Source organism: Bufo bufo, chromosome 1 (genome assembly GCF_905171765.1).
Source record: "Bufo bufo chromosome 1, aBufBuf1.1, whole genome shotgun sequence".
Taxonomy (NCBI): Eukaryota; Metazoa; Chordata; class Amphibia; order Anura; family Bufonidae; genus Bufo; species Bufo bufo.
The window spans coordinates 702,478,903-702,504,191 of record NC_053389.1 but is presented as its reverse complement, the minus strand read 5'-3'; the positions used below and the strand labels follow the sequence as shown (position 1 = coordinate 702,504,191).

The window sequence follows — 25,289 nt, the reverse complement described above, 5'->3', positions numbered from 1 at the left end:
TAGGACTACCCCGCTTCACATTGCATAAATTGGAGAGCCATTAATAAATAATTTCCCTACAGTCTCAGGCCTTATTCACAGTCCGTGTCTGTGATGACATCAGAGGTTCATCCCTGAAGGATCTGTGTTTGGTCCCTGTGTCCGTTTTTTTTGCTCTCCATATGTCATTCGTATTCCATGGACACTGCCTAGCTGAAGTAATTTCCAGAGCATCTCCTACCAATAGTCCATGAAAACCACTGACCCCTAGACTTCTATGGCATGTTTGGTCTTTATCACGGACCAAAATAGTGCACGTCTTCGCGATTTTTCCACTTTCAATGGGTATATGTGCTGGCAGTGGGACAACAAGGACAGTCTTTACTGTAGTTCCGGCATTCTGTTCATGAAGGCACACTATCTCAGGTTCAGTCACAATCCGACTGTGATGAGGACTTCACCCCTGAGCACTGATTTATGGGGGGGCTCCCTATAGTAGTTTCCATTCCTATTATTGCTGAGTCTGCAGCTCACACCCCAGTGTTTATTACATACGACCCCTCCATGCTGACTGTGCCCTTCTCCAGACTCTTCAGCTTCTTGCTAATCATCCCATTGACTGCGGAGTGTTAGTGCCGCTCGTTCGCAATCCCACCGCCCAGTCAGGATGCTTTTCATAGATTGTCCGTCCGGGCTCTGGAAGTCCTGAGCTCAGCAGTAATGAAGCTCGCAAGTGCGCATTGCCTGCAGCCCGGATCCCACACCATGTCACCCCAGATCTCTGTAGTGAGCTCATCGCAGCGTCCTCACTCCTACTTTGCAGTTTCTTGCAGTGAGGTTGCAGACATGGAGTGGCCAGTATTTATCTTTCCTGTAGGGGCTCCGCTCCACAGCTCCTCCGTCTTCTTCTCCGCGCGCTGCACTGCCGTCCTGACGTCACACAGCATTGGGTCATAGTGCATGCATACGTGCACTATGTCCTGACAATGTGTCAGGGCTGAAAGTGCAGCGCGGTACGGGCCAGCGGGTGACCACGGAGCGGTAAGTAATAGCAAGCGCTTCACTCCCACTCCATGGTTACATGACACAAACGAATCCTCGATGCAAAAAATTCGCATTGTGGATTTTTTGTGTCGAATTACTCGATTCAATCGAGTAATTGTTTCAGCCCTTACTGGTTGCCACCACTTGCAGAGCTGCTTGGGGAGTGAAGGGGCAGGCCTACAATAGATAGTAAGAAGGTGATCCTGACTACGATATGCCATTGTGGCTGAGCAGCCTGACAAACGCTCAACAATATGTAGAATATGCAAGAGTGTAGTGAAGCTCAACCACTCACCCCCTAAGCAGCTCTGCTAGTGGAGGAGACTAGTCCTGCTCACACTCTAGGACAGGTTGCTAGCAACCATTTTTAATCTTCTTTAAAAAGGGGTTCTCCGGGAATTAAAAAAATAAAATTACTTAAATATTACTTTATTATAAATAAAATTCCCAAATAACTTTCATTAGTTATAATGGCTTGTTTTGTCTGGGGAGCAATTATCAGGGGAAATAAAATGACCGCCGTCCTATTAGTACATACAAAACCTGTGCTGATCACACAGGAAGACAAATTGCGTCACAATACTGAGGTAAAGAGCTGCCTCAGGGATTATGATCCGGAATATAGCTGAATCTCTGCAGGAATGGAGTTCATGAGGTACAGAAAGGACGGGTAGGACAGACAGTGGTAATGTGAGGCTGTGGTGATGGAGACTGCATACAAGAGCTACTGCTCATTACCACATCCCCACCTCCTCTCTGTACTGCATGTCTCCCCATGATCTCCATTCCTACAGAGATTCAGTTGAAGATCTTAACTGTATTCAGGATCATAATCCCTCACAAGCAGAGCAGAGAGGATAAGTAAGCTCTTTACCTCAGTGTTTTGAAGTAACTTGTCCTCCTGTGTGATCAGGACAGGTTTTGTGTGTACTAATAGGACGGCGGCCATTTTATGTCTCCTAATGATTTATTTTCAGGTAGACTAATCAGTTGCTGGATGCTGCTGACTGCACACTGTGGGGCTGGGGCCCGGGCTGATACTGAGGAGAACAGGACAGTCAGGAGGGAAGGCTGCTGCTGCTGGTCACACTCATAAGCTCAGATGGCGCAGCAGTTTATTCCATCCCCCCGTGCCTCCTCCACCTATAAATCGGCTCATTCATTGATGGCAGTGGTGCGGGCTTCAGAGCCCGTTGTTTTTATTGGGGCAGTGCCGGCTGCATCATAGGAGGGAGGTACTCCCACCCTCCTTCTTTACTGTGTGGCCGAAGTGAAAATGAAGCGTGCCAAGCAGCGCACCGTCCACATCCTCAATCCTGCAGATGGGCAGGAGCGCTGCCGGCCAGGCTGTCCCCTTATCCAGACCACATAGAAGCGCCGGGCTCTTCCTCAGCAGGTACCGTACATGCCAGGATAGATGTCCGGTACATCGCAGGCTGCTGTCCTTATGCAGTACAGCCTGCGATGTACCAGCCACATGCAAAACTCCGGCCATTTTTTTCCCTTCCCCCTGTATTCGTCCTATAAGACACACTATTGTTTTCCACTCGCTTTGCAAATGGCTGCACATGGTAGGCTATGCATAGTCCTAGCAGTGACTAGCCAAATGACATAGCCGCAATATGGGCATTCATTGGCTGCTGCCGATGCACATGACCTGCTGTGTGCAGATTAACACAGAGCTTGGCCTCACCCTAATTAAAGCAACTGACGTATGATGTGGCTAACAGTCTTGTTACAATGGCACCTGTTAAGTGATGATATATATCGCATTAGGCATCAAGTGAAAGTCTGAGCTGGAAGCAAGAAAACGGTCCAGCCTCTGATCAACTCTGAAAAGGCCTAAAATCTGAAGGGTAGACAAAAGGGTGAGAAAATCTCTAAACCTGCAGGGCATGTGGGGTGTTCCCAGTATGCAGTGGTTAGTACCTGCCAAAAGTCAAACAACGGGCAACCAGTGAAAGGCAACAGAGTCATGGCCACACAAGGCTGATGCACATGGGAGAGAGTTCTTGGCAGACTTGAAAAATACACATATGCAAATGGGACCTGTATAGCCTAAAAATGCTAAAGTAATTGCTCATAAAAAATAATAATAGTTATAATAAATTACTATAAAAAAAATAAGAGTCGATTCTGGCAGCAAGAACTTACCGGTGCAATCAGAACCAGTGTCTGGAATAAGTGGCAGTGAGCATCTGTATGAGCGTGGAGTTGCAGCACCTTTACACACTTCATTTGACCGGATCCTTTTCTGTCGGACCCAAGATTCTTTCTAACAGTTTGTCCAGAACCTTTTAAACAGTTTTCAGCCAAACCCAACAGGCTTGAGGCATGTGATTTCAGAACAATACACATCCTGTTCAATGAACAACTTTCTGGCCTGGACCTTCAGCCTCGCCCATTGAGCGCGTACACATACACTGCTGGGTATGCCAGTTATCAAATACACACACAAAACTATTTAGCCATGGACAAATTAGTTCACCACTGAAATCATATGAGTAATTACCAGACAAACATGTGCCACAGGCCAATGATTGTGGCACTGCCCCTTACACAGACAGTGGTGGTGGGGGGCATAGAGTAATTTCTCTGAGTTTCTCTTCTTTGAGCCAGTGTATTACACACTAGGATCCATGCCACCGGGAGAGAATTATTAAGGGCTGATTCACACAACTATGATTTGTCCAGGAAACACGGTCCATGTGTCGGCTGCATCTCCCGGGCCTATCACAGCCCCCCTGTGGTCGGCCCGAACTGACTGCATCATAGCGTTTTGTGATAAAAATCAGTTCAAAGAAGTATAGTTTGTACGGCTGGAAAAATAAATAAAAAATCTGTCCATCCAGTTCAGCCTGTTATCCTGCAAGTTGATCCAAAGGAAGGCAAAATACCCTGTGAGGTAGAAGCCAATTTTCTTCATTTTAGGGGGAAAACAAATTCCTTCCCGACTCCAAACAGGCAATCAGAATAACTCCCTGGACCAACGACCCCTCTCTAGTAGCTATAGCCTGTAATATTATTAGTTGCATGCGTGGCATCCGCTCCGTGAAAGAGTGCCAAGACCCGATGCAGACTGCAGGGGCACGGAGCATTAACATGACTGATAATGCTCCGTGCCTCTCTGTGACCCCTTTACTACGAAATCACAGTTGTCACTGTAATTTTGTAGTAAAGAGGTCACAGAGAGGCACGGAGCATTATCAGTCATGTTAATGCTCCGTGCCCCTGCAGTCTGCATCGCGTCTTGGCACTCTTTCACGGAGCGGATGCCACGCACGGCATCCGCTCGTGTGAACCCAGCCTAAGATGCGGGTGCGTTGCGGGAAAATGTGCGATTTTTCCGTGCGAGTGCAAAACATTGTAATGAGTTTTGCACGCGCGTGAGAAAAATCGGCATGTTTGGGACCCAAACCCGAACTTTGATCGGTGTTCTGTAGATTGTATTATTTTCCCTTATAACATGGTTATAAGGGAAAATAATAGCATTCTTAATACAGAATGCATAGTACAATAAGGCTGGAGGGGTTCAAATTTTTTTTTAACTCGCCTTAATCCAGTTGATCGCGCAGCCCGGCTTCTCTTCTGTCTTCTTTGCTGTGCACAGGAATAGGACCTTTGATGACATCACTGTGCTCATCACATGGTCCAATCACATGGTTCATCACCATGGTGAGGGACCATGTGATTGGATCATGTGATGTGACGTCACCACAGGTCCTTAGCCGGCAGCTCAACATTACAGAAGAAGACAGAGATCCGCAACTACGCGATCAAGTGGACTCGGTGACTTCATTTATTTTATTTTTTTTAACCCCTCCATCACTATTTTACTTTGCATTCTGTATTCAGAATGCTATTAATTTCCCTTATAACCATTTTATAAGGGAAAATAATACAGATCGGGTTCCCCAGCCCGATAGTCACCTAGCAACCATGCGTGAAAATCGCACCGCATCCGCACTTGCTATTTTCACGCGGCCCCATTCACTTCTATGGGGCCTGCGTTGCGTGAAAAACGCTGAATATAGAGCATGCTGCGATTTTCACGCAACGCACAAGTGATGCGTGAAAATCACCGCTCGTGTGCACAGCCCCATAGAAATGAATGGGTCAGGATTCAGTGCGGGTGCAATGCGTTCAACTCACGCATTGCACCCGCGTGGAATACTCGCCCGTGTGAAAGGGACCTTAGTGAACTCCCCATCACCACCTTCTCAGGCAGAGAGTTCCATAGTCTCACTGCTCTTTCAGTAAAGAATCCTCTTCTATGTTTGTGTACAAACCTTCTTTCCTCCAGACGCAGAGGATGTCCCCTCGTCACAGTGACAGTCCTGGGGATAAATAGATGATGGGAGAGATCTCTGTACTGACCCCTGATATATTTATACATGGTAATTTGATCTCCCTTGAGTCATTTTTTGCTCTTCCCTTGCTGCCATGCAGACTAGACCCTACAGCGTGTCGTTGTTGGCTGCTAGACCTGGCAAAGATACACTGCTCAAAAAAATAAAGGGAACACTTAAACAACACAATGTAACTCCAAGTCAATCACACTTCTATGAAATCAAACTGTCCACTTAGGAAGCAACACTGAGTGACAATCAATTTCACATGCTGTTGTGCAAATGGGATAGACAACAGGTGGAAATTATAGGCAATTAGCAAGACACCCCCAATAAAGGAGTGGTTCTGCAGGTGGTGACCACAGACAATTTCTCAGTTCCTATGCTTCCTGGCTGATGTTTTGGTCACTTTTGAATGCTGGCGGTGCTTTCACTCTAGTGGTAGCATGAGACGGAGTCTACAACCCACACAAGTGGCTCAGGTAGTGCAGCTTATCCAGGATGGCACATCAATGCGAGCTGTGGCAAGAAGGTTTGCTGTGTCTGTCAGCGTAGTGTCCAGAGCATGGAGGCTCTACCAGGAGACAAGCCAGTACATCAGGAGACGTGGAGGAGGCCGTAGGAGGGCAACAACCCAGCAGCAGGACCGCTACCTCCGCCTTTGTGCAAGGAGGAACAGGAGGAGCACTGCCAGAGCCCTGCAAAATGACCTCCAGCAGACCACAAATGTGCATGTGTCTGCTCAAACGGTCAGAAACAGACTCCATAAGGGTGATATGAGGGCCTGACGTCCACAGGTGGGGGTTGTGCTTACAGCCCAACACCGTGCAGGACGTTTGGCATTTGCCGGAGAACACCAAGATTGGCAAATTCGCCACTGGCGCCCTGTGCTCTTCACAGATGAAAGCAGGTTCACACTGAGCACATGTGACAGACGTGACAGAGTCTTGAGATGCCGTGGAGAACGTTCTGCTGCCTGCAACATCCTCCAGCATGACCGGTTTGGCATTGGGTCAGTAATGGTGTGGGGTGGCATTTATTTGGAGGGCCGCACAGCCCTCCATGTGCTCGCCAGAGGTAGCCTGACTGCCATTAGGTACCGAGATGAGATCCTCAGACCCTTTGTGAGACCATATGCTGGTGCGGTTGGCCCTGGGTTCCTCCTAATGCAAGACAATGCTAGACCTCATGTGGCTGGAGTGTGTCAGCAGTTCCTGCAAGACGAAGGCATTGATGCTATGCACTGGCCCGCCCGTTCCCCAGACCTGAATCCAATTGAGCACATTTGGGACATCATGTCTCGCTCTATCCACCAACGTCACGTTGCACCACAGACTGTCCAGGAGTTGGCAGATGCTTTAGTCCAGGTCTGGGAGGAGATCCCTCAGGAGACCGTCTGTCACCTCATCAGGAGCATGCACAGGCATTGTAGGGAGGTCATACAGGCACGTGGAGGCCACACACACTACTGAGCCTCATTTTGACTTGTTTTAAGGACATTACATCAAAGTTGGATCAGCCTGTAGTGTGTTTTTCCACTTTAATTTTGAGGGTGACTCCAAATCCAGACCTCCATGGATTGAAAAATTTTATTTCCATTTTAAAAATTATGTGTGATTTTGTTGTCAGCACATTCAACTATGTAAAGAACAAAGTATTTCAGAAGAATATTTAATTAATTCAGATCTAGGATGTGTTATTTTTGTGTTCCCTTTATTTTTTTGAGCAGTGTATATCCACTCTTATAAAGTCAGAGTAGATTCCGTACACCATTAGGCAGAGCTCATTACAAAGTATTAACCCCTTAAAATACATGAACACTATTAATTGCCGCTGTTAAAAACACACAGACGGTAAACCAAGTTTTTCTAAGAATGTTGATGCAGTTTGCTAACATTACTACTTTAGCTCTGGCGGAAGGATACCAGTTAGCAATGAACAGAGCTAGCGGGTGCATGGGGACATATTTTTTTAGGTAATGCTCCATCGGAAAGATGTATGTAAATAAGTTCACCTGGGCCAAACCTGAGAGTGGGAGGATGGAACATACTGGTTTACACTGAAGGAACCCAGCAAGTGTAGGGAGACTTATTGCTCAGGAAACTTAAAGAGGACCTTTCATTACAATAAAGAATCTAAACTAAGTATGCTGACATGGAGAGCGGTGCCCAGGGATCTCCCTGCACTTTTACCATTATTCCTGGGCACCGCTCCGTTCTCCCGGTATCTTCAGATTTTTGGCTCAACTGGGAGGAGCCTGCTCTTGTTCTCCTGGGCGTCTCCTTCTCCCAGGCTGTAGTGCTGGCCAATCGCAGCGCTCAGCTCATAGCCCGAGAGGTTTTTTTCTCCAAGGCTATGAGCTGAGCGCTGCGATTGGCCAGCGCTACAGCCTGGGAGAAGGAGACGCCCAGGAGAACAAGAGCATGCTCCTCCCAGTTAAGCAGAAAATCTGAAGATACCGGAGCCTATACCGGGAGAACGGAGCGGCGCCCAGAGATAATAGTAAGTGCAGGGAGATCCCTGGGCGCCGCTCTCCATGTCTGTATACTTAGTTTTGATTTTTTTTATCGTAATGAAAGGTCCTCTTTAAGCCCCTTGCAGACTAGCGAGTATTCAGCGCGGGTGAAATGCATGATGCGAACGCATTGCGCCCGCACTGAATCCGGACTCATTTATTTCAATGGGTCTGTGTACGTAAGCGTAGTTTTTCATGCATCACTTGTGCGTTGCGTGAAAATCGCAGCATGTTCTATATTCTGCGATTTTCATGCAATGCTGGCCCTATGGACGTGAATGGGGCTGCATGAAAATCGCATCCGCAAGCAAGTGCGGATAAGACGCGCGTGAAAAACTGATTAAATTGCATTGCACCCGCACAAAAAAATAAATAAATGTACTGCACACGATTGCATACAAAACGAAATGACCTTGCTTGTGAAATTGCGCATTTTTCACTGAACGCATCCAGACTTATTCCGCTCACGCTCGTCTGCAAGGGGGTCAGTAGATCGGTCACTCTTTCTTTTGGAGGAGCTAATTATTACTTTAGAAACTCTTTACCAAGAAACCACAATAACAATGCACCTAAGTATAGAGATGTACAGTACATGCTTAGAGGTTTTCCAAGGACTGATGACCTATCCTCAGGACACGTCATTAGAAAGTGATTTGTGGGGTCCGGGACCCCTGCAAATCAGCTGTGTGATAGGTCACTGGCGCTCCTGAGCTCTGCGGCCTTCTCTTTGCTTTCCCTAGGCCAGTGATGACACGTTCATCGATCACGTGGCCTAGGAGCAGCTCAGACCCATTCAAGTGAAAGGGGCTTAGCTGCAATACCAAGCACGGCCACTATACAATATATGGTGCTGTGCTTGGTAAGCTGCTTGATGTTGGACCCTTACAGATCAGATACTGATGATGGATTACCAGTATAAAACTCCTGGAAAACCCTTTTAAGCGTCTGAAGCCAGACACTGATCCCGTGGTAGAATATACACTTAAAGGGGTATTCTAGTTTTGCGATATTTAAGACCAACCCTCAGGATAGATCATGAATATCAGTTTGGAGGGGATCAGACTCTGATCAGCTGTTTGAAAGGACTAGAGCGCTAGTGCAAGAGCTGCATTCTCTTCAGTGTTTACCTGCACATTGTCTACATTGTAGTAGTGGTACAGGGCAATTACAGGTTGCTCTTCCATTCACTTCAATGAGACGAACAGCTGTAATTACAGTGTCCTACCACTACAATGTAGACAGTACGCAGGTAAACACTGAAGAGAACGCAGCTCTTGCACTAGCACTGCAGCGCCTTCAAACAGTTGATTGGTGGGTATGCCGAGAGTAGGACCATCACCAATGTGAAACTGATGACCTATCCTAAGTATAGGTCATCAGTTTTATGAAACCGGACCACCCCTTTAAGCATCATGAAGGGCTGATACAAGGAATATTACTTTATGTGTCGGGCAACCCACACAATATACTGTATCAATGATCACCATCTGACCACTACCCCATAGGAGCTACAGAGATGCGGTGAACATGGCCGACTCAGACGCACCTCGTTGATTTCCTGTCTGCTATCAGACAAGCCTTCTGTCATGCATTCCTTTTGCAGCAAATCTAGTAAGCTTCTGTCCTCATCATATTTATCCTGCTCTTCTTCCTTGGTTTCTGAAGCAGAGGTCTCCACAACTTCTGTCTCTGTAACGGTGATTTCCATGTGGACCCTATCGTCGTGCATCCAGCTACTGCTCTCTTGCAGATGTCTAACATACTCGCTCTGCTTCCTGTGCGACACCATGGTAGATGAATGGCTACCGGAAAGCGAGGAGGAATCAATGGTACAGTCTGTGTAGTCACATTCTTCGTGAATAGTATATCCAATGTCCATCATATCAGGCACAGAAACACTCATCCGATGAGAGAGATGGTGCCTTTTCCTGATATCTAAGATTTTCTGTGAACTTTTCTTTGACTTCTTAATTGCAAAGTTCTGAAACAAAGGACGGGTCTTGTCCTTCAAAGAACCCCAAACGGATGGCTTGTCCAATTCCATTGCTGCCTAAACGGATGGTGCTCAGCAACTTGCAACTGATCTTTACCTGTAAAAAGCAGAAACAGACATTTAGAGGGGAATAGATAGATTGTGACAAAGCATAAGATTTCCTTATATCAGTCTTCATCTCCTAATGTATTGCCTCTAATAGGAGCATCTGTGGAACTCATTGCAGCAGAAACTCAGATCTACACCAGCTAGTGGCTGGCCTAAACCTGCACTATATTTTACGCCAATTTCTGGTGTAAATTATAGTAAGCTCAGCAGGCTATGGATGTCCCGGTCCCTTTCACTATGGCCCGCTTCAATTCACGCCACTTTAAAATGGCGAGAAGAGCTAAATGTTTTGAATCATGCTGCAAATATGACGTGTGAATTAATTTGCAACAGTTTTTGCACCACTTTTGGGCATGACGCATTATTATTATTTTTTTGGGGGGGAGGGGCACTGTTTGTAGTGTATTTTATAGTGAACTGTTGACCTTCAGCCAATCTGGCTGCAGCATTTTATGCAAAAAATCTACTTTCACATCAGCGTTGTCCTGTCCGGTTTTGAGATCCGGCACAGGGTCTCAAAACCGGAGGAAGACGCATCCATTTTGTCCCCGTTCATTGTCAATGGCGACAAAACTGAACAAACCAGAACGGAGTCACCAGAATGCATTCCGTTCCGGTTTGTTGCGTTTCCATGCAAGACACAAAACCACTGCAAGCGGCGTTTTTGTGTGCGGCATGGGAAACTGAAGATGCCGGACCTGGCACTAAAAACCATGACACGAAAAAACAGGATCCAGCGCCCATTGACTTACAATGATTTTAGTACCAGATCCGGTTTCTTTATTTTCAATATAATACAACCGAATCCGTTCTGAACGGATGCAGCCGGTTGTATTATTCAAACGGATGCGTTTTAATGTGGTTTTGAGATAAAAACCGGACAGGAAAAAACACATGTGAAAGTAGCCATAAGCGTTAATTCTACATCCATTGCTACGTATACCGTATGAGAAAATGTGGGGAATTCTTTAGGCGTGACAGTAGTGTGATAAGTAGTGAGAACAGATAGGAAGATAGCACTAGAAACGTGGTAAGGCAGATTCCCTCAATGATCAGGGTCACACCAGTCAGATATGTTTGCACATGACACCCATGCGGTCCACACCATCCAAACTATTTCTAGTGTCTGAAATTGAAGCACTCCTGACTTTTTCATGCTGCTGAATCCCATTTACATATTTTAGAACTTGAATAAAAGGTCTTCATTGATAAGCAATGTGTGATCTAGCGGGCAATAAGATGTACTGGATTAAACGGTTATTCCATGCAAAATCGGTGGAGGTCAGACAGAAGTGCAGCAATGGAGCGGTGAATCCTGGCCAAGAACTTCCATCCAAGTATGTACTGCTGGGAGCGACACATCCACATGGCAAATGTCGGAAAACTGCATAAAGGGGATAGGACTGAGCAAATAATTGAATATGATTAATTCTCTCTTTTAGTGTCCAACAATTTTGTTTAAGAAAATTATGAAATAACATTTTTATATAAAATGCCAATTAAAACGGTGCCCTCATTTGTCTCTAGAGCGATGAATCAGGTCAGCCTGTGTATGGTCCAGAAGGCAGGGACTGAACAGACTCTACAAGGGCTGACCTGATACACCACTTTGGCTCATCATGGGGGTACAGCACTGAATGGGTTTCCTCTATAACGACCATAGCATCTAGGCAGTCCCCTCTGTCTCCTTCAGACCCACAGGAATGCAACTGCAGGGTGCTGGTGTATTGCAATGGTAGCTGGGGGCATATCAATGGCCCCCTAACCTGCCATGACTGTATGACTATTAGACTAGTGGGGCATCACCATTATAAAACAAAGGGTTTTGTAAAAGTGGCAAAACACACACACACGGCATATGGCATCACAGAAACCTATATAAAAGGTACTTTCACACTTGCATTAGAAAAATCCGGCAGGCAGTTCCGTTGCCGGAACTGGAAATCCGTATGCAAACGGATAGCATTTGTTTCGGGATCTGGATGCGGATCCGTCTGACAAATGCATTGCAATACTGGATCCGTCTCTCCGGTGTCATCCAGAAAGACGGATCCGGTATTTATCTTTTTCACAGCTTTAAAGATCTGCACATGCAGACCGGATCCGTTTTCCGGAACACTTGGTACCAGATCCGGCATTAATACATTTCAATGGAAATTAATGCCATTGCAGCAAGTGTTCCGGAATATTGGCAGTATTTTCTACGGCCAAATATCGTAAAAGGGACTGAACTGAAGACATCCTGATGCATACTGAATGGATTGCTCTCCATTCAGAATGCATTAGGATAAAACTGATGCCGCTGTGATGGAACTCAATACCAGAAAACGTTAACGCTAGTGTGAAAGTACCCTAATAAAAAAATTATTTACTATGGAATTTTTGTTTCCAATGCCACACCCAAGGAAAATAAATTGCGTTAATCAATAAGTCCCATGTTTTCCAAAATTGTACTAATGAATACTACATGTATTTTTTTCGCCCAACAAGATGCACACCCCCCCCTCCCCAAAAAAAAAAAACCTGGGGAATATGCCAGTAAGTCTTATGGGGTGAATACTAATCAGTGCTTCCTTTATGGATGCTCTCATTAGTACCGGGAGACTGGGAAGCAGTGATTGCAGCGCTGCCCAGGCTCTGTACTCACTGCTTCCTGGTCCTCTGCCATTAGTTGTACTGTGACTGCGCACAACATGAAGAAGTCAGCGCTCTGTGACCTCACGCTGTGTGCGTCGGGTCACATTGGAGCGTGCAAAGGAAGAGATGGAGCTGGATCCTGGGAGCGGAGTTGTCCGTAGCAGGAGAGGCAAGTGGATTTTTATTTTATTTGCTCTAGGGTTGTTTCAGGTATCGAACTTTCGATACCCAGTCGATACTTTTGTCCCGGTATCGATACGATACAGGGATTTCCCTTTTATTGATACTAGACTGTGCTACTGCACAGTCCAGTATCAGAGAAAATAAGCGCGCTGCTCTGAGCAGCACAGGGAGAAGGAAGCAGTCTCTCCCTCCCCCTGTGCTGCTGCTGCCACCAATGAGAGTGCAGAGGGGCTGTGGCCACTGCGCCATCAATGATAACTAATGTTTAATAAATTAAAAATACAAGCGGCAGCAACATTACCGGCACCCGACCTCTGACAGGACGCTGCGATCCGCGACAATTAACCCCTCAGGTGCCGCACCTGAGGGGTTAACTGCCGCTGATCGCAGCGTCCTGTCAGAGGTCGGGTGCCGGCAATGTGCTTCTGCCCCTGGCTGCATTTGTATATTAAATGTTTATCATTGGTGGCGCAGTGCGCCCTCCCCGTCCCCAATATTTAAAACATTGGTGGCGCAGTGCGCCCTCCACAGTATTAAAATCGTTGGTGGCAGTGGCCACAGAGTCCCCTCTCATTGGTGGCAGTGGCAGCTTCTGATCGGAGCCCCATCCTTGTAATCCTGGGGCTCAGATTGGTTACCATGGCAGCCAGGACGCTACTGAACATCTGGCTACCATAGTCAGCTCCCTGCTGCTGTGTGCACAAAGCACAGGGCAGCAGGGAGTGAGTGTGTGGTCCTATTCACCCTAATAGAGATCTATTAGGGTGATTAGGACAAGTGATTAAAAGATCCGAGGTTGTAACCCTAAGGGGGGAAATAGTTGTTATTAAATAAACTGTAAAAAAAAAAATATAATAATAATAATAATAATAATAATACTAATAATACAACAAAATAGTAGAAATCATCCCCTTTCCTAATTTTACATATAAAATATATAAACAATAAATAAAATATTACATATCGCCACGTCCAAAAAATTAAATCTCTTATGCAGTGAACACTGTAAAAGAAAAAGAAAAAAAAAAAAGCGCGATTCTCCATTTATTTATTTTTAAGTCACCTTGTCCCCCCAAAAAATAGGATGGGACTGTTCTATTATGGGCCAGACGTTCCATAAAATGCGGAATGCAAGCTGCTTTTTTTGCCGTTAAATTTTTTCGCGTGGTATCGAATATTGCAATACTTTTTTATGGTATCAAAACCGAATCAAAATTTTGGTATTGAAACAACCCTAATTTGCTCTGAGCTGGGGGTCTGTACTGAGGTCTGGGGGGGAATAAGATTGGAGGTCTGATCTGGGGTGTTATAGGGGTCTTATTAACATTGGGAGTCTGACTGGGGCTAATTAAAAATATTTTTCTTATTCTCCTCCTCTAAAACCTAGGTGCGTCTTATGGGCAGCTGAGTCTTCTAGTGCAAAAATACTGTATATTCCATGTACAGTCATGGCAAAAAGTTTTGAGAATTACATAAATATTGGAAATTGGAAAAGTTGCTGCTTAAGTTTTTATAATAGCAATTTGCATATACTCCAGAATGGTATGAAGAGTGATCAGATGAATTGCATAGTCCTTCTTTGCCATGAAAATTAACTTAATCCCCCAAAAAAATTTTCACTGCACTTCATTGCTGTCATTAAAGGACCTGCTGAGATCATTTCAGTAATCGTCTTGTTAACTCAGGTGAGAATGTTGACGAGCACAAGGCTGGAGATCATTATGTCAGGCTGATTGGGTTAAAATGGCAGACTTGACATGTTAAAAGGAGGGTGATGCTTGAAATCATTGTTCTTCCATTGTTAACCATGGTGACCTGCAAAGAAACGCGTGCAGCCTTCATTGCGTTGTATAAAAATGGCTTTACAGGCAAGGATATTGTGGCTACTAAGATTGCACCTCAAATCAACAATTTATAGGATCATCAAGAACTTCAAGGAAAGAGGTTCAATTCTTGTTAAGAAGGCTTCAGGGCGTCCAAGAAAGTCCAGCAAGTGCCAGGATCGTCTCCTAAAGAGGATTCAGCTGCGGGATCGGAGTGCCACCAGTGCAGAGCTTGCTCAGGAATGGCAGCAGGCAGGTGTGAGCGCATCTGCATGCACAGTGAGGCGAAGACTTTTGGAAGATGGCCTGGTGTCAAGAAGGGCAGCAAAGAAGCCACTTCTCTCAAAAAAAAACATCAGGGACAGATTGATCTTCTGCAGAAAGTTTGGTGAATGGACTGCTGAGGACTGGGGCAAAGTCATATTCTCCGATGAAGCCTCTTTCCGATTGTTTGGGGCATCAGGAAAAAGGCTTGTCCGGAGAAGAAAAGGTGAGCGCTACCATCAGTCCTGTGTCATGCCAACTGTAAAGCATCCTGAGACCATTCATGTGTGGGGTTGCTTCTCATCCAAGGGAGTGGGCTCACTCACAATTTTGCCCAAAAACACAGCCATGAATAAAGAATGGTACCAAAACACCCTCCAACAGCAACTTCTGCCAACAATCCAACAACAGTTTGGTGAAGAACAATGCATTTTCCAGCACGATGGAGCACCGTGCCATAAGGCAAAAGTGATAACCAAGTGGCTCGGGGACCAAAACATTGACATTTTGGGTCCATGGCCTGGAAACTCCCCAGATCTTAATCCCATTGAGAACTTGTGGTCAATCCTCAAGAGGCAGGTGGACCAAAAAAAAAAAAAATACTAATTCTGACAAACTCCAAGAAGTGATTATGAAAGAATGGGTTGCTATCAGTCAGGAATTGGCCCAGAAGTTGATTGAGAGCATGCCCAGTCGAATTGCAGAGGTCCTGAAAAAGAAGGGCCAACACTGCAAATACTGACTCTTTGCATAAATGTCATGTAATTGTCGATAAAAGCCTTTGAAACATATGAAGTGCGTGTAATTATATTTCACTACATCACAGAAACAACTGAAACAAAGATCTAAAAGCAGTTTAGCAGCAAACTTTGTGAAAACTAATATTTGTGTCACTCAAAACTTTTGGCCACGACTGTACTCTCCCTCCAACCTCCAAGCAGCCATCATCTATTGTCCATCAGGCTCCATTACTGCCTTTTTGATGTCTTCAATACCTGGCTCCTACACTTCCTCTCAACCAAAATCCCCACCATCATCATGGTTGATTTAAAACCTCTCAATTGACACATGCAACTCAACTGCCTCCAAACTCATATTTCTTACTTCCTCCTTTGGCCTCACAAAATAGACGGCCACGCACAGAGACGGACATCTGCTAGACCTTGCTTCCATCACACGTCTTATCCCCGTCTAATCTCTCAAACTCTCCTCTCTCTGACCACAATTTTCTTGCATTCTCAACCATTCTCTTTTCAACTGCCCTGGTAGTCCATAAACTAGCACACCCTCATAGGAACATCAAACCACTCTCTAGTCACAGTCTCTGAATCTCTCACCACTGTCCACCAGATCTTCCCTTCATAACACTGACCCAGACCCTGTTTTCTACAATAGCGGTCATCTCATACACACCAGAACCTGTCAACGCCATCATCAACCCTGGCACACACATCAGACTGAAAAAAACTGAGACAAGAGTTGCAGAACGACACGGGAAGAAAACCCACTCCAGGGAGGACTTCACCACACACAAACAAGCTTCAAGTTTGCACTACTTTACTACTCTCATATCAAGGATGAGCAAAGAGAGATTGGAAATTAGAAATTGGCTAATGTCGTGCCCATTCACAAGAAAGGTAGTAGGGAGGAATCGAGCAACTATAGACCAGTGAGTCTGACATCAATAGTAGGCAAATTAATGGAAACCCTATTAAAGGATAGGATTGTGGAACATCTAAAATCCCATGGATTGCAAGATGAAAAACAACATGGGTTTACTTCAGGGAGATCATGTCAAACAAATCTTATAGATTTTTTGGACTGGGTGAATAAAATAATAGACGGTGGAGGTGCAGTAGACATCGCATATCTAGATTTTAGTAAGGCTTTTGACACTGTCCCACATAATAGACTTATCAATAAACTGCAGTCATTGAGCATGGACTCCCATATTGTTGAGTGGATTAGGCAGTGGCTGAGTGACAGACAACAGAGGGCGGTAGTCAATGGAGAACATTCAAAACAAGGTCATGTTACCAGTGGGGTTCCACAGGGATCTGTACTGGGACCGATTTTGTTTAATATCTTCATAAGTGATATTGCAAAAGGCCTCGCTGGTAAGGTTTGTCTTTTTGCTGATGACACAAAGATAGGTAACAGGGTTGATGTTCCTGGAGGGAAACGCCAAATGGAAAAGGATTTAGGAAAACTAGAAGAATGGTCAGAACTCTGGAAAATGAAATTTAATGTGGATAAGTGCAAGATAATGCACCTGGGGCGTAAAAACCCAAGGGCAGAATATAGAATATTTGACACAGTCCTGACCTCAGTATCTGAGGAAAGGGATTTAGGAGTAATTATTTCAGAAGACTTAAAGGTGGGAAGACAATGTAATAGAGCAGCACGAAATGCCAGCAGAATGCTTGGATGTATAGGGAGAGGTATAAGCAGTAGAAAGAGTGAAGTGCTTATGCCGCTGTACAGAACACTGGTGAGACCTCACTTGGAGTATTGTGCGCAGTACTGGAGGCCATATCTCCAGAAGGATATAGATACTCTAGAGAGAGTTCAGAGAAGAGCTACTAAACTAGTACATGGATTGCAGGATAAAACTTACCAGGAAAGGTTAAAGGACCTTAATATGTATAGCTTGGAAGAAAGAAGAGACAGAGGGGATATGATAGAAACTTTTAAATACATAAAGGGAATCAACTCGGTAAAGGAAGAGAGCATATTTAAAAGAAGAAAAACTACCACAAGAGGACACAGTTTTAAATTAGAGGGGCAAAGGTTTAAAAGTAATATAAGGAAGTATTACTTTACTGAGAGAGTAGTGGATGCATGGAATAGCCTTCCTGCAGAAGTGGTAGCTGCAAATACAGTGAAGGGGTTTAAGCATGCATGGGATAGGCACAAGGCCATCCTTCATATAAGATAGGGCCGGGGGCTATCCATAGTATTCAGTATATTGGGCAGACTAGATGGGCCAAATGGTTCTTATCTACCGACACATTCTATGTTTCTATGAGAGTTTTGTATACTAGATCTGGTCGCTTTGCTCATAACTTCGTTTTAATGTTGCAGAGATTCGTCTCCATACAGCATTAGGGCTTGTTCACACGACCGTGTCGTGTCTTTGCAGTCCGCTAATTGCGGATATACAAAACACAGATGCCGCCCGTGTGCCTTCCGCAATTTGCAGAGCAGAATGGACGGCCCTTTAAAGAAATGCCTATTCTTGTCCACAAAACGGACAAAAATAGGACATGATTTATAATTTTTGCGGGGCTACGGAACGGAGCAACGGATGCGGACAGCACACGGAGTGCTATCCGCATCTTTTGCGGCCCCACTGAAGTGAATGGGTCCGCACCTGAGCCACAAAAAATGCGGCTCGGATGCGGAACCAAACCACGGTAGTGTGAATGAGCCCTTAAAATGTATGAGCTCTGGAAAGAGAAATTTGTTATAATAACTTCAGGATTTGATTTTTCAACCGAAAAAAAACATTCTAAAAACTTGGTTCCGAAGTTAGCTTCAGTACCGAGGTACCAGTCGTTACCGTAGCCGACTTCAGATGGATCTCCGTACAGCATTAAAACTAAGTTTTGAGCGAAGAGACTTTGGATCTAGGATCCGAAGCTCACTTCACGTATCCCTACTCATATCATCCCTTTAACTCTTCTGTCCCCCGATGCCTCCCCCATACCCTCATCCGTCTGCCTAGACTGAAACCTTTCAGTTGTAACTTACACCTGGATACTGATGTAAATGGTAATGAATGTGTCAGGACCAATGGCCTCTCCCACACACCCATCTTACCACTCCCCCTTTTGATAACATGGCGAGGGAGGTGTGCAAACCGCGCATGCACCTAAATTTGGGTGCAGTGGCTTTCAAAAAGTGCCAAACCAGTTTCTGGCCTGAGGGTCATAATAAAAGGACTCCCACTGTCTTGTGAAATTGTTCTGATAATACACATGCAAATAAGTGTATAGTGAATTAAAAGAAATCATCACTGCCAGCTAATTTGACTACAGACCAGAGTTACTGGTCATAAACCACTTCCTATGTTATACAGGCAGCGGCTTGTCACAGACAGACCTCGTCTTAATTCTGCAGATCAGCTTACACGGGAATTGCTGAGAAGTTCGTTAACCCTTCTGCACTGCATCTCATGCGAAATGTCCCCACTGTTATGCTTATTTTACATGAGCCATAAGGATTGTGTCAGGATCTGTCCAGGAAATAATTACCGGTTTTGCACGCAATTTCAATCAGTTTTGTCTGTGACTGCGTTCAGTGTTGCAATCGGTTTTTGATGCGTTTTTCACGTGCATGAAGAAATTTGTTGTATAACAATCTACAATCTCCCAGGAACACTGCATCCGGATGCCTTGCGTTTTTCATGCAACCCCATTCATTTCTATGGGGGCAGAGCTACATGAAAAACCATATAGAACAATATAGAATATGTTGCGATTTTTCCTGAACGCAGAGATAATGCATTAAAAATGATGCTCATGTGCACAGAGCCAATGAAATGAATGGGTCAGCGTTCAGTCCGGATGTTACGAGTTCTCTATATGCATCAGGCTGGAAAACTCGCTTGTGTTAAAGAGACCTTAGAGTGAGGGATTTGGTCAATGTATTAACCCTTTCATGACAGTGATTTTCTGCATTTAAGTTTTCATTTTTCACTCCCTGCAATTTTCCCATTCACATAGTCGTATGAGGGCTGATACTGTGGACATTTTTATTACTGTCTTTTACTTATCTTAGGGAAAAATATTTTTTTTCCAATTTTTTTAATGAAAAACTTTCAACCATGTGTCTTCTACAGTCTTCAGGTTTCACTGGTTTCTGCAGAAAGTTCTTTCTACTTCTCCCTGAAATCCATCAGACAGCTGCTTTGAAAGCTCAATCTGCAGCCCTTATCTCTGGTCTCCCAAAAGCTCATAAACACTCATCAAGCTAAACGCTAACAGTTTGATTGTAATTTGGCTTAAATGAACGATTATTAGTTTTTAGGAAACTATAGATAAGGGCTACAGATCGAGTCGACAGAGAAGTTCTCTGATGGATTTCAGTGAAAAGCAGAAAGAACAGTCTGCAGAGTCAGCAAAACCTGAACAGTTGAAAACTTTTAATAAAGACCAATTTATTTTTTATTTTTTTGCACAAGATAAGGATACTTTCACATTAGCGGCAGTGGACTCCTGCAGGCTGTTCCGGCGGGTGAACAGCCTCTCAGATCCATCCTGCCGCTAGTTCACGTGTGCCCCCGTTAACTATAATGGGGGCAGGGGTGGAGTTCCGGCGGCAGCATGGCAGCGCACAGCAAGAGACAGCTGGACTAAAAGTACAACACGTGAACTAGCGGCAGGACGGATCCAACAGGCTATTCACCTGCCGGAACAGCCTGCCGCACTCCCCTGCCGCTAGTGTGAAACTAGCCTAAGTACAACACAATAAAAATGCGCCCAGAGGTGTCCATAGCCTTTAAATAATTGCCATTTCTTCGATTTCCTAATATATTATGCAACATTTAATTAGTTAGTATTGCATTAATTACACATCAAAAACTTTGAATGGGAAGAAAGTGGTCATTTCACAAAGGGGGAAAAAAAAAAAACGCTCATTGATTTTCGAGTGGTTAATAATAAGCAAACAGACATCCTTGGGTAAAGACTACTTTATGTCATGTGTACCAGATCACACCTGGTATCCATGCAAACTGCATTACAGTGACGGCAAGCTGTCAAACAATGCTCATAAAAGGGATCACCAGGAGATGGTCTTAATCTGATTCTCTGGAAAAGCATGCCAATTACGCCACGTAGGAACAAACACATTAAATACTGTATGACTCTCAAACAAACTTACATTAGCAGAGAGTAGGTGTGATGCATAAAACGTACGTGGTAACAGTGGGTGGCTGCTTTGTTGTAAAACAGCCATATAAAAATAAGATCAAATTCTGTGGAAAGTGAATATAGCTAAATGTAGGCAGACAAAAGAAGCACCTCTAGCAAACAACTGTAAACGGAGACATTTTCTAGAATAGCATTTTTCTATGGCTCACATGTTGTTAAAACAAAAAAAAACAATGCACGAGGGACTGCAATGCACATCACAAGAGCTTTAGTACTAGCAACATCACTAAAAACAGAGGCTACACAGAGCCAAAATGGGTAGTGCAACAGTGACCCTACCAATAATCCCAATGCAGCACTTAAGATAAATTGCCTTGATCGTATCACTGTGCCCAAAAACAGGCACATCAATAATCTGCAGCAAAGCCTATTCCCAAATACATAGCTTAAGGGCTATGTACACCTTTATGGGCAATATTTTATCATTGTATTGTACTTACATACTTTTGAGCTTAAAATCATTTTTTTCAGTTTGTCTATTAAAAATATGGAATCCTTTTTTGTGTACAGGCCTGAGATGCTCAAGTAGTAACCTGTGGATTTTCTGTCTTTTCCATCATCTGGGGAGCAGACGGACAGACTCCTCATCTCTGCTCTCTGACATTATAGCTCAATCCTTCTATTACTAAGGCCGCATGCACACGACCGTGGTGTGTTTTGCAGTCCGCAAATTGCGGATCCGCAAAACACGGATGGCGTCCGTGCGCGTTCCGCAATTTGCGGAACGGCACGGACAGCCTTTACATATAACTGCCTATTCTTGTCCGCAAAGCGCGGACAAGAATAGGACACGTTATATTTTTTTTTTTGCGGGGCCACGGAACGGAGCAACGGATGCGGACAGCACACGGAGTGCTGTCCGCATCTTTTGCGGCCCCATTGAAGTGAATGGGTCCGCATCCGAGCTGCCAAAACGGCGGCTTGGATGCGGACCAAAACAACGGCCGTGTGCATGAGGCCTAATAAGAATGTGGCTTAAGTAAGTGTTTATGACCTCTCAGTAGTTTAGAGAGAAGGTTTATTAGATGGCCGGCACAAAGTGAAAGTACCAGTCACACAGTAAAAAAAATAAAAAAAAATAAACTGGTCACCCTTTGTGACAGAATGGCTCAATATTTTTAATAAAGGTCAATTGAAAATATGATTTTTAGCCAAAAATAAGTTAAATGCAATCAAACTAAAAATTGCCTAATAAAAGGTGTACATAGCCTTTAAAAGGGTTTTCTGGGCTCATTATACTGATAACCTATCCTCAGGATAGGTAGGAAATATCCAAATTGGTGCAGGACTGACACTCTGCCAGCTCACCGATCAGCTGCTCCCTACAGCCACCGGAAATAGCACTGTGAATAGAGCAATAAGCACAGCTCCAATCAAAATCATGTCACCATTTTCAAAATCATGCAGCTTTTGCAGCAGATTTAGTGCAAATGTTGTGCAAATTTTACCTCTACAAATTATACTCCCCATCAGGACATACCCTAAAAAGGGCAAGTTCAGTGGGGGGGAATCTATCATAAGGGAAATATTTGAGATCAGTTTTGATCAGGCTGTTCACCCTGTCGGATCGGTCCTGCCGCTATTTCGCCATACCGCCGTTCCGTCCCCATTGACTATAATGGGGACGGGGCGGAGCTCCGGCGCAGCATGGCAGTGCACGGCGAGAGGCCGCCGGACTAAAGTCGGACATGCAGTACTTTTAGTCCGACGGCCTTTCGCCGTGCACTGCCGTGCTGCGCCGGAGCTCCGCCCCCATTATAGTCAATGGGGATGGAGCGGCGGTCCGGTGGCACGGAGAAATAGCGGCAGGACGGATCCGACAGGGTGAACAGCCTGTCGGATCCGTCCTGCCGCTAGTGTGTAAGTAGCCTTAGCATACTATAGGATACATTTATAAGATGTTGTATGTTTGATAAATTTGATTCATCCTTTAAACTAAAATTTTTGTCTAGAAAAGCTATTCTAGTTTTCCTACTCCCACTTTCCCACCATTAAACTGGAGTGGTGTAAAAATGCAAAAAGTCACAAAAAGTTTGTGACTTTTGAAGCTTGAATCCTGGATTGAGGGCATGATAAAATCAGGGCCAATGTCTTTATCTGTTATCTATATAGAAGAATACTTTGTATATACTGTATTTTTCACCATATAAGATGCAATTCCCCTCCCCTCCCCCCCCAAAGTAATAGCCCAATACTAATGAGCACTTCGATTATGGAAGCACTCATTAGTACAGAAGGACGAGGAAGTGGTGAATACAGTGCTCTCAGGGCTCTGTACTCACACTTCCTGGTCCTCAACCACTCAGTGTGCTGTGACAGTGTGAGGACATCGGCGGCCTGTGAGGCAAACTGTATTTTTTTATTTTTTTTATTTATATTTATCAGAGGTCTGATCTGAGGTTTGACTGGGGGACTTTGAGGTTTGAATAGGGGTCATTAACATTGAGGTCTGATTGGGGGACTTATTGAGGTCTGATTGGCGGTCATTCAGATGGAGGTCTGATCGGGGAACTTGTTAACATTGGGATTCCGAGCTGAGGTCTGAAAAATATTTCTTATTTTCTTCCTCTAACACCCAAGTGCGTCTTATGGGCAGATGCGTCTTATAGGGCGAAAAATATGGTATGTTGTAGTCTTTGTAATTACATTATTTCTTTTAAATCGGAACCTAAAAAAGTATTACATTTTGAAGAAAAGTAGTATGATTACAATAATACAGTTTAGTGAATTGAAATTGTCCAGGCATCAGGCCTAACAGGTTTTAAATAATTAACGTGCCATTTATACCATTCAGAGGTTATGGAGCATGTGACAAGCTGTGAGTGTCCTTAATATATATGCAGGCTTTCCATATTTGCAAAATGACTCAAGTAACATCACATCAATGGCTACAACAAATTATTCAAACAGTAAAAAGCTGAACGTACATGGGACGCTTTACAATCTTAATGAAAACAGGTACTCCAAAATACCCAATCACTGCCACCACAGACAAGAAAATTAATATTGCACAGAATAGTAGAATGGATTTCTCTGAAATCCTGTAGCAACAAAAGTGTATTAAATATGAACCTGAAGCTTAATTCGAACCATCACAGACCGTCAGTGCAGTTGAGCTTCAGTGTTTGAAGGAGGGTGAGGTAGTCTAAGCCACACCTCCAGACTGCCGCACTGTCTTTTTGGGTTGGCCGATGTGTATAACACAAGTCTATCAGAGGTTCCGTGAAGTCAGGTCATGGAGAGAGGATTTCTATTACAGCAGGGGGGGGAATTATTGAACCATCAGTATGAAAACATTGATTATGTGTGAAGAGCCACACAACCATGGAATGACCCTGGTAAGGGGAGCCAGGAGGCTCACTATAAAGTTGTTGTCCTAATGAAATAAATTATTTCTCACCTGTTGTCTTGTATGCCATCTGATCTGACAAGCCACCATGATCTCTGTGTCAGATTAGTAATGCTCGCCTCAAATTCTGCCAAGTTGTTGAAACAGGAGAACACCTCCATAGCCCATATTGGCAAGAGCCAGGGGAAAATCCCAGGACTGTCACAAAGCACTGTTATGTGGACATATGAACTCTATCCAATCAGTGTGAGTAGGGGGATTGATGCTCACTTCCACTTTAAAGATTATGTTATGGAAACTGCATACATATCTTAGATAGACTTTAGGAACCAAATCAGCAAGACAATAAATCCACCCATATACAGCAGATTCAGAAAGCACATGCGCCAATGAAGTGTTGCCAGTGCAAGTGCTAAATTTCTGGGCCAGGCATCCTCCCTATCAGGATATGAAGGGGATTAGTTAAGGGGTAGATGAGAAGGTGAAGCAGTGCTCCGAGGGACTAGGCAAGCCCCTTAGTGCTCTGATCACCTCACTGGCATAACTATGAAAGTAATAATTATACTGCCACGGTACATCTGTTTGCAGCAGAGAACTGATTTTATTTGCCATGATCAACGATGCCCGGCAGTATGCCTGGTATAATAGGGCTGATCATAATGACTGATGCTCTATAAATGTTCCCTTAAAATTGTCATTTAAAAGGGTGGTGTCATACACAATTTCCTGTGGCAGTTGTTTTTTAAAGCCAAACCCAGAAGTGGGTTGGAGGGGAATGAGGAATATAAATGAATGACGTAGGCCTCTTTCACACATCAGTTAATCAAACAGCACACGTATCCATTGATGCAAGCATTCACATATCAGTGGTTTGTAAGTCCGTGGTGACGCCACAGATGCATGGCCTATTTTTCACGATTACAGATCCCTCAAAACACATTCCATGAATCCATGAAAACCATGAGCACAACATGGTCTGTGATATTTCATGGATCATTTCTAAAAATATATTTTCAGCCTAGCAGTGTCCATAGAATATAGGTGACATACAGATCAAATTAATAATAATAATAATAATAATAATAATAATAATAATAATAAAGACTAAA

The 25,289-nt window shown here is 44.3% G+C and overlaps 1 protein-coding gene across 3 annotated transcripts in view; it reads right to left on the bottom strand.

Moving 5' to 3' along the window:
* The window catches only part of MCTP2 (multiple C2 and transmembrane domain containing 2), a 209,316-nt gene that overhangs the window by 137,348 nt on the left and 46,679 nt on the right, over positions 1–25,289 (bottom strand). For 2 of the 3 annotated variants that reach the window (XM_040414208.1, XM_040414209.1), the window contains exon 2: positions 9,434–9,977. In XM_040414208.1, the coding sequence (XP_040270142.1) occupies positions 9,434–9,931 (498 nt within the window). In that variant the 5' untranslated portion in view covers positions 9,932–9,977. The remainder of the gene's footprint in view (positions 1–9,433; positions 9,978–25,289) is intronic. The other variant, XM_040414210.1, reaches the window with a different exon arrangement.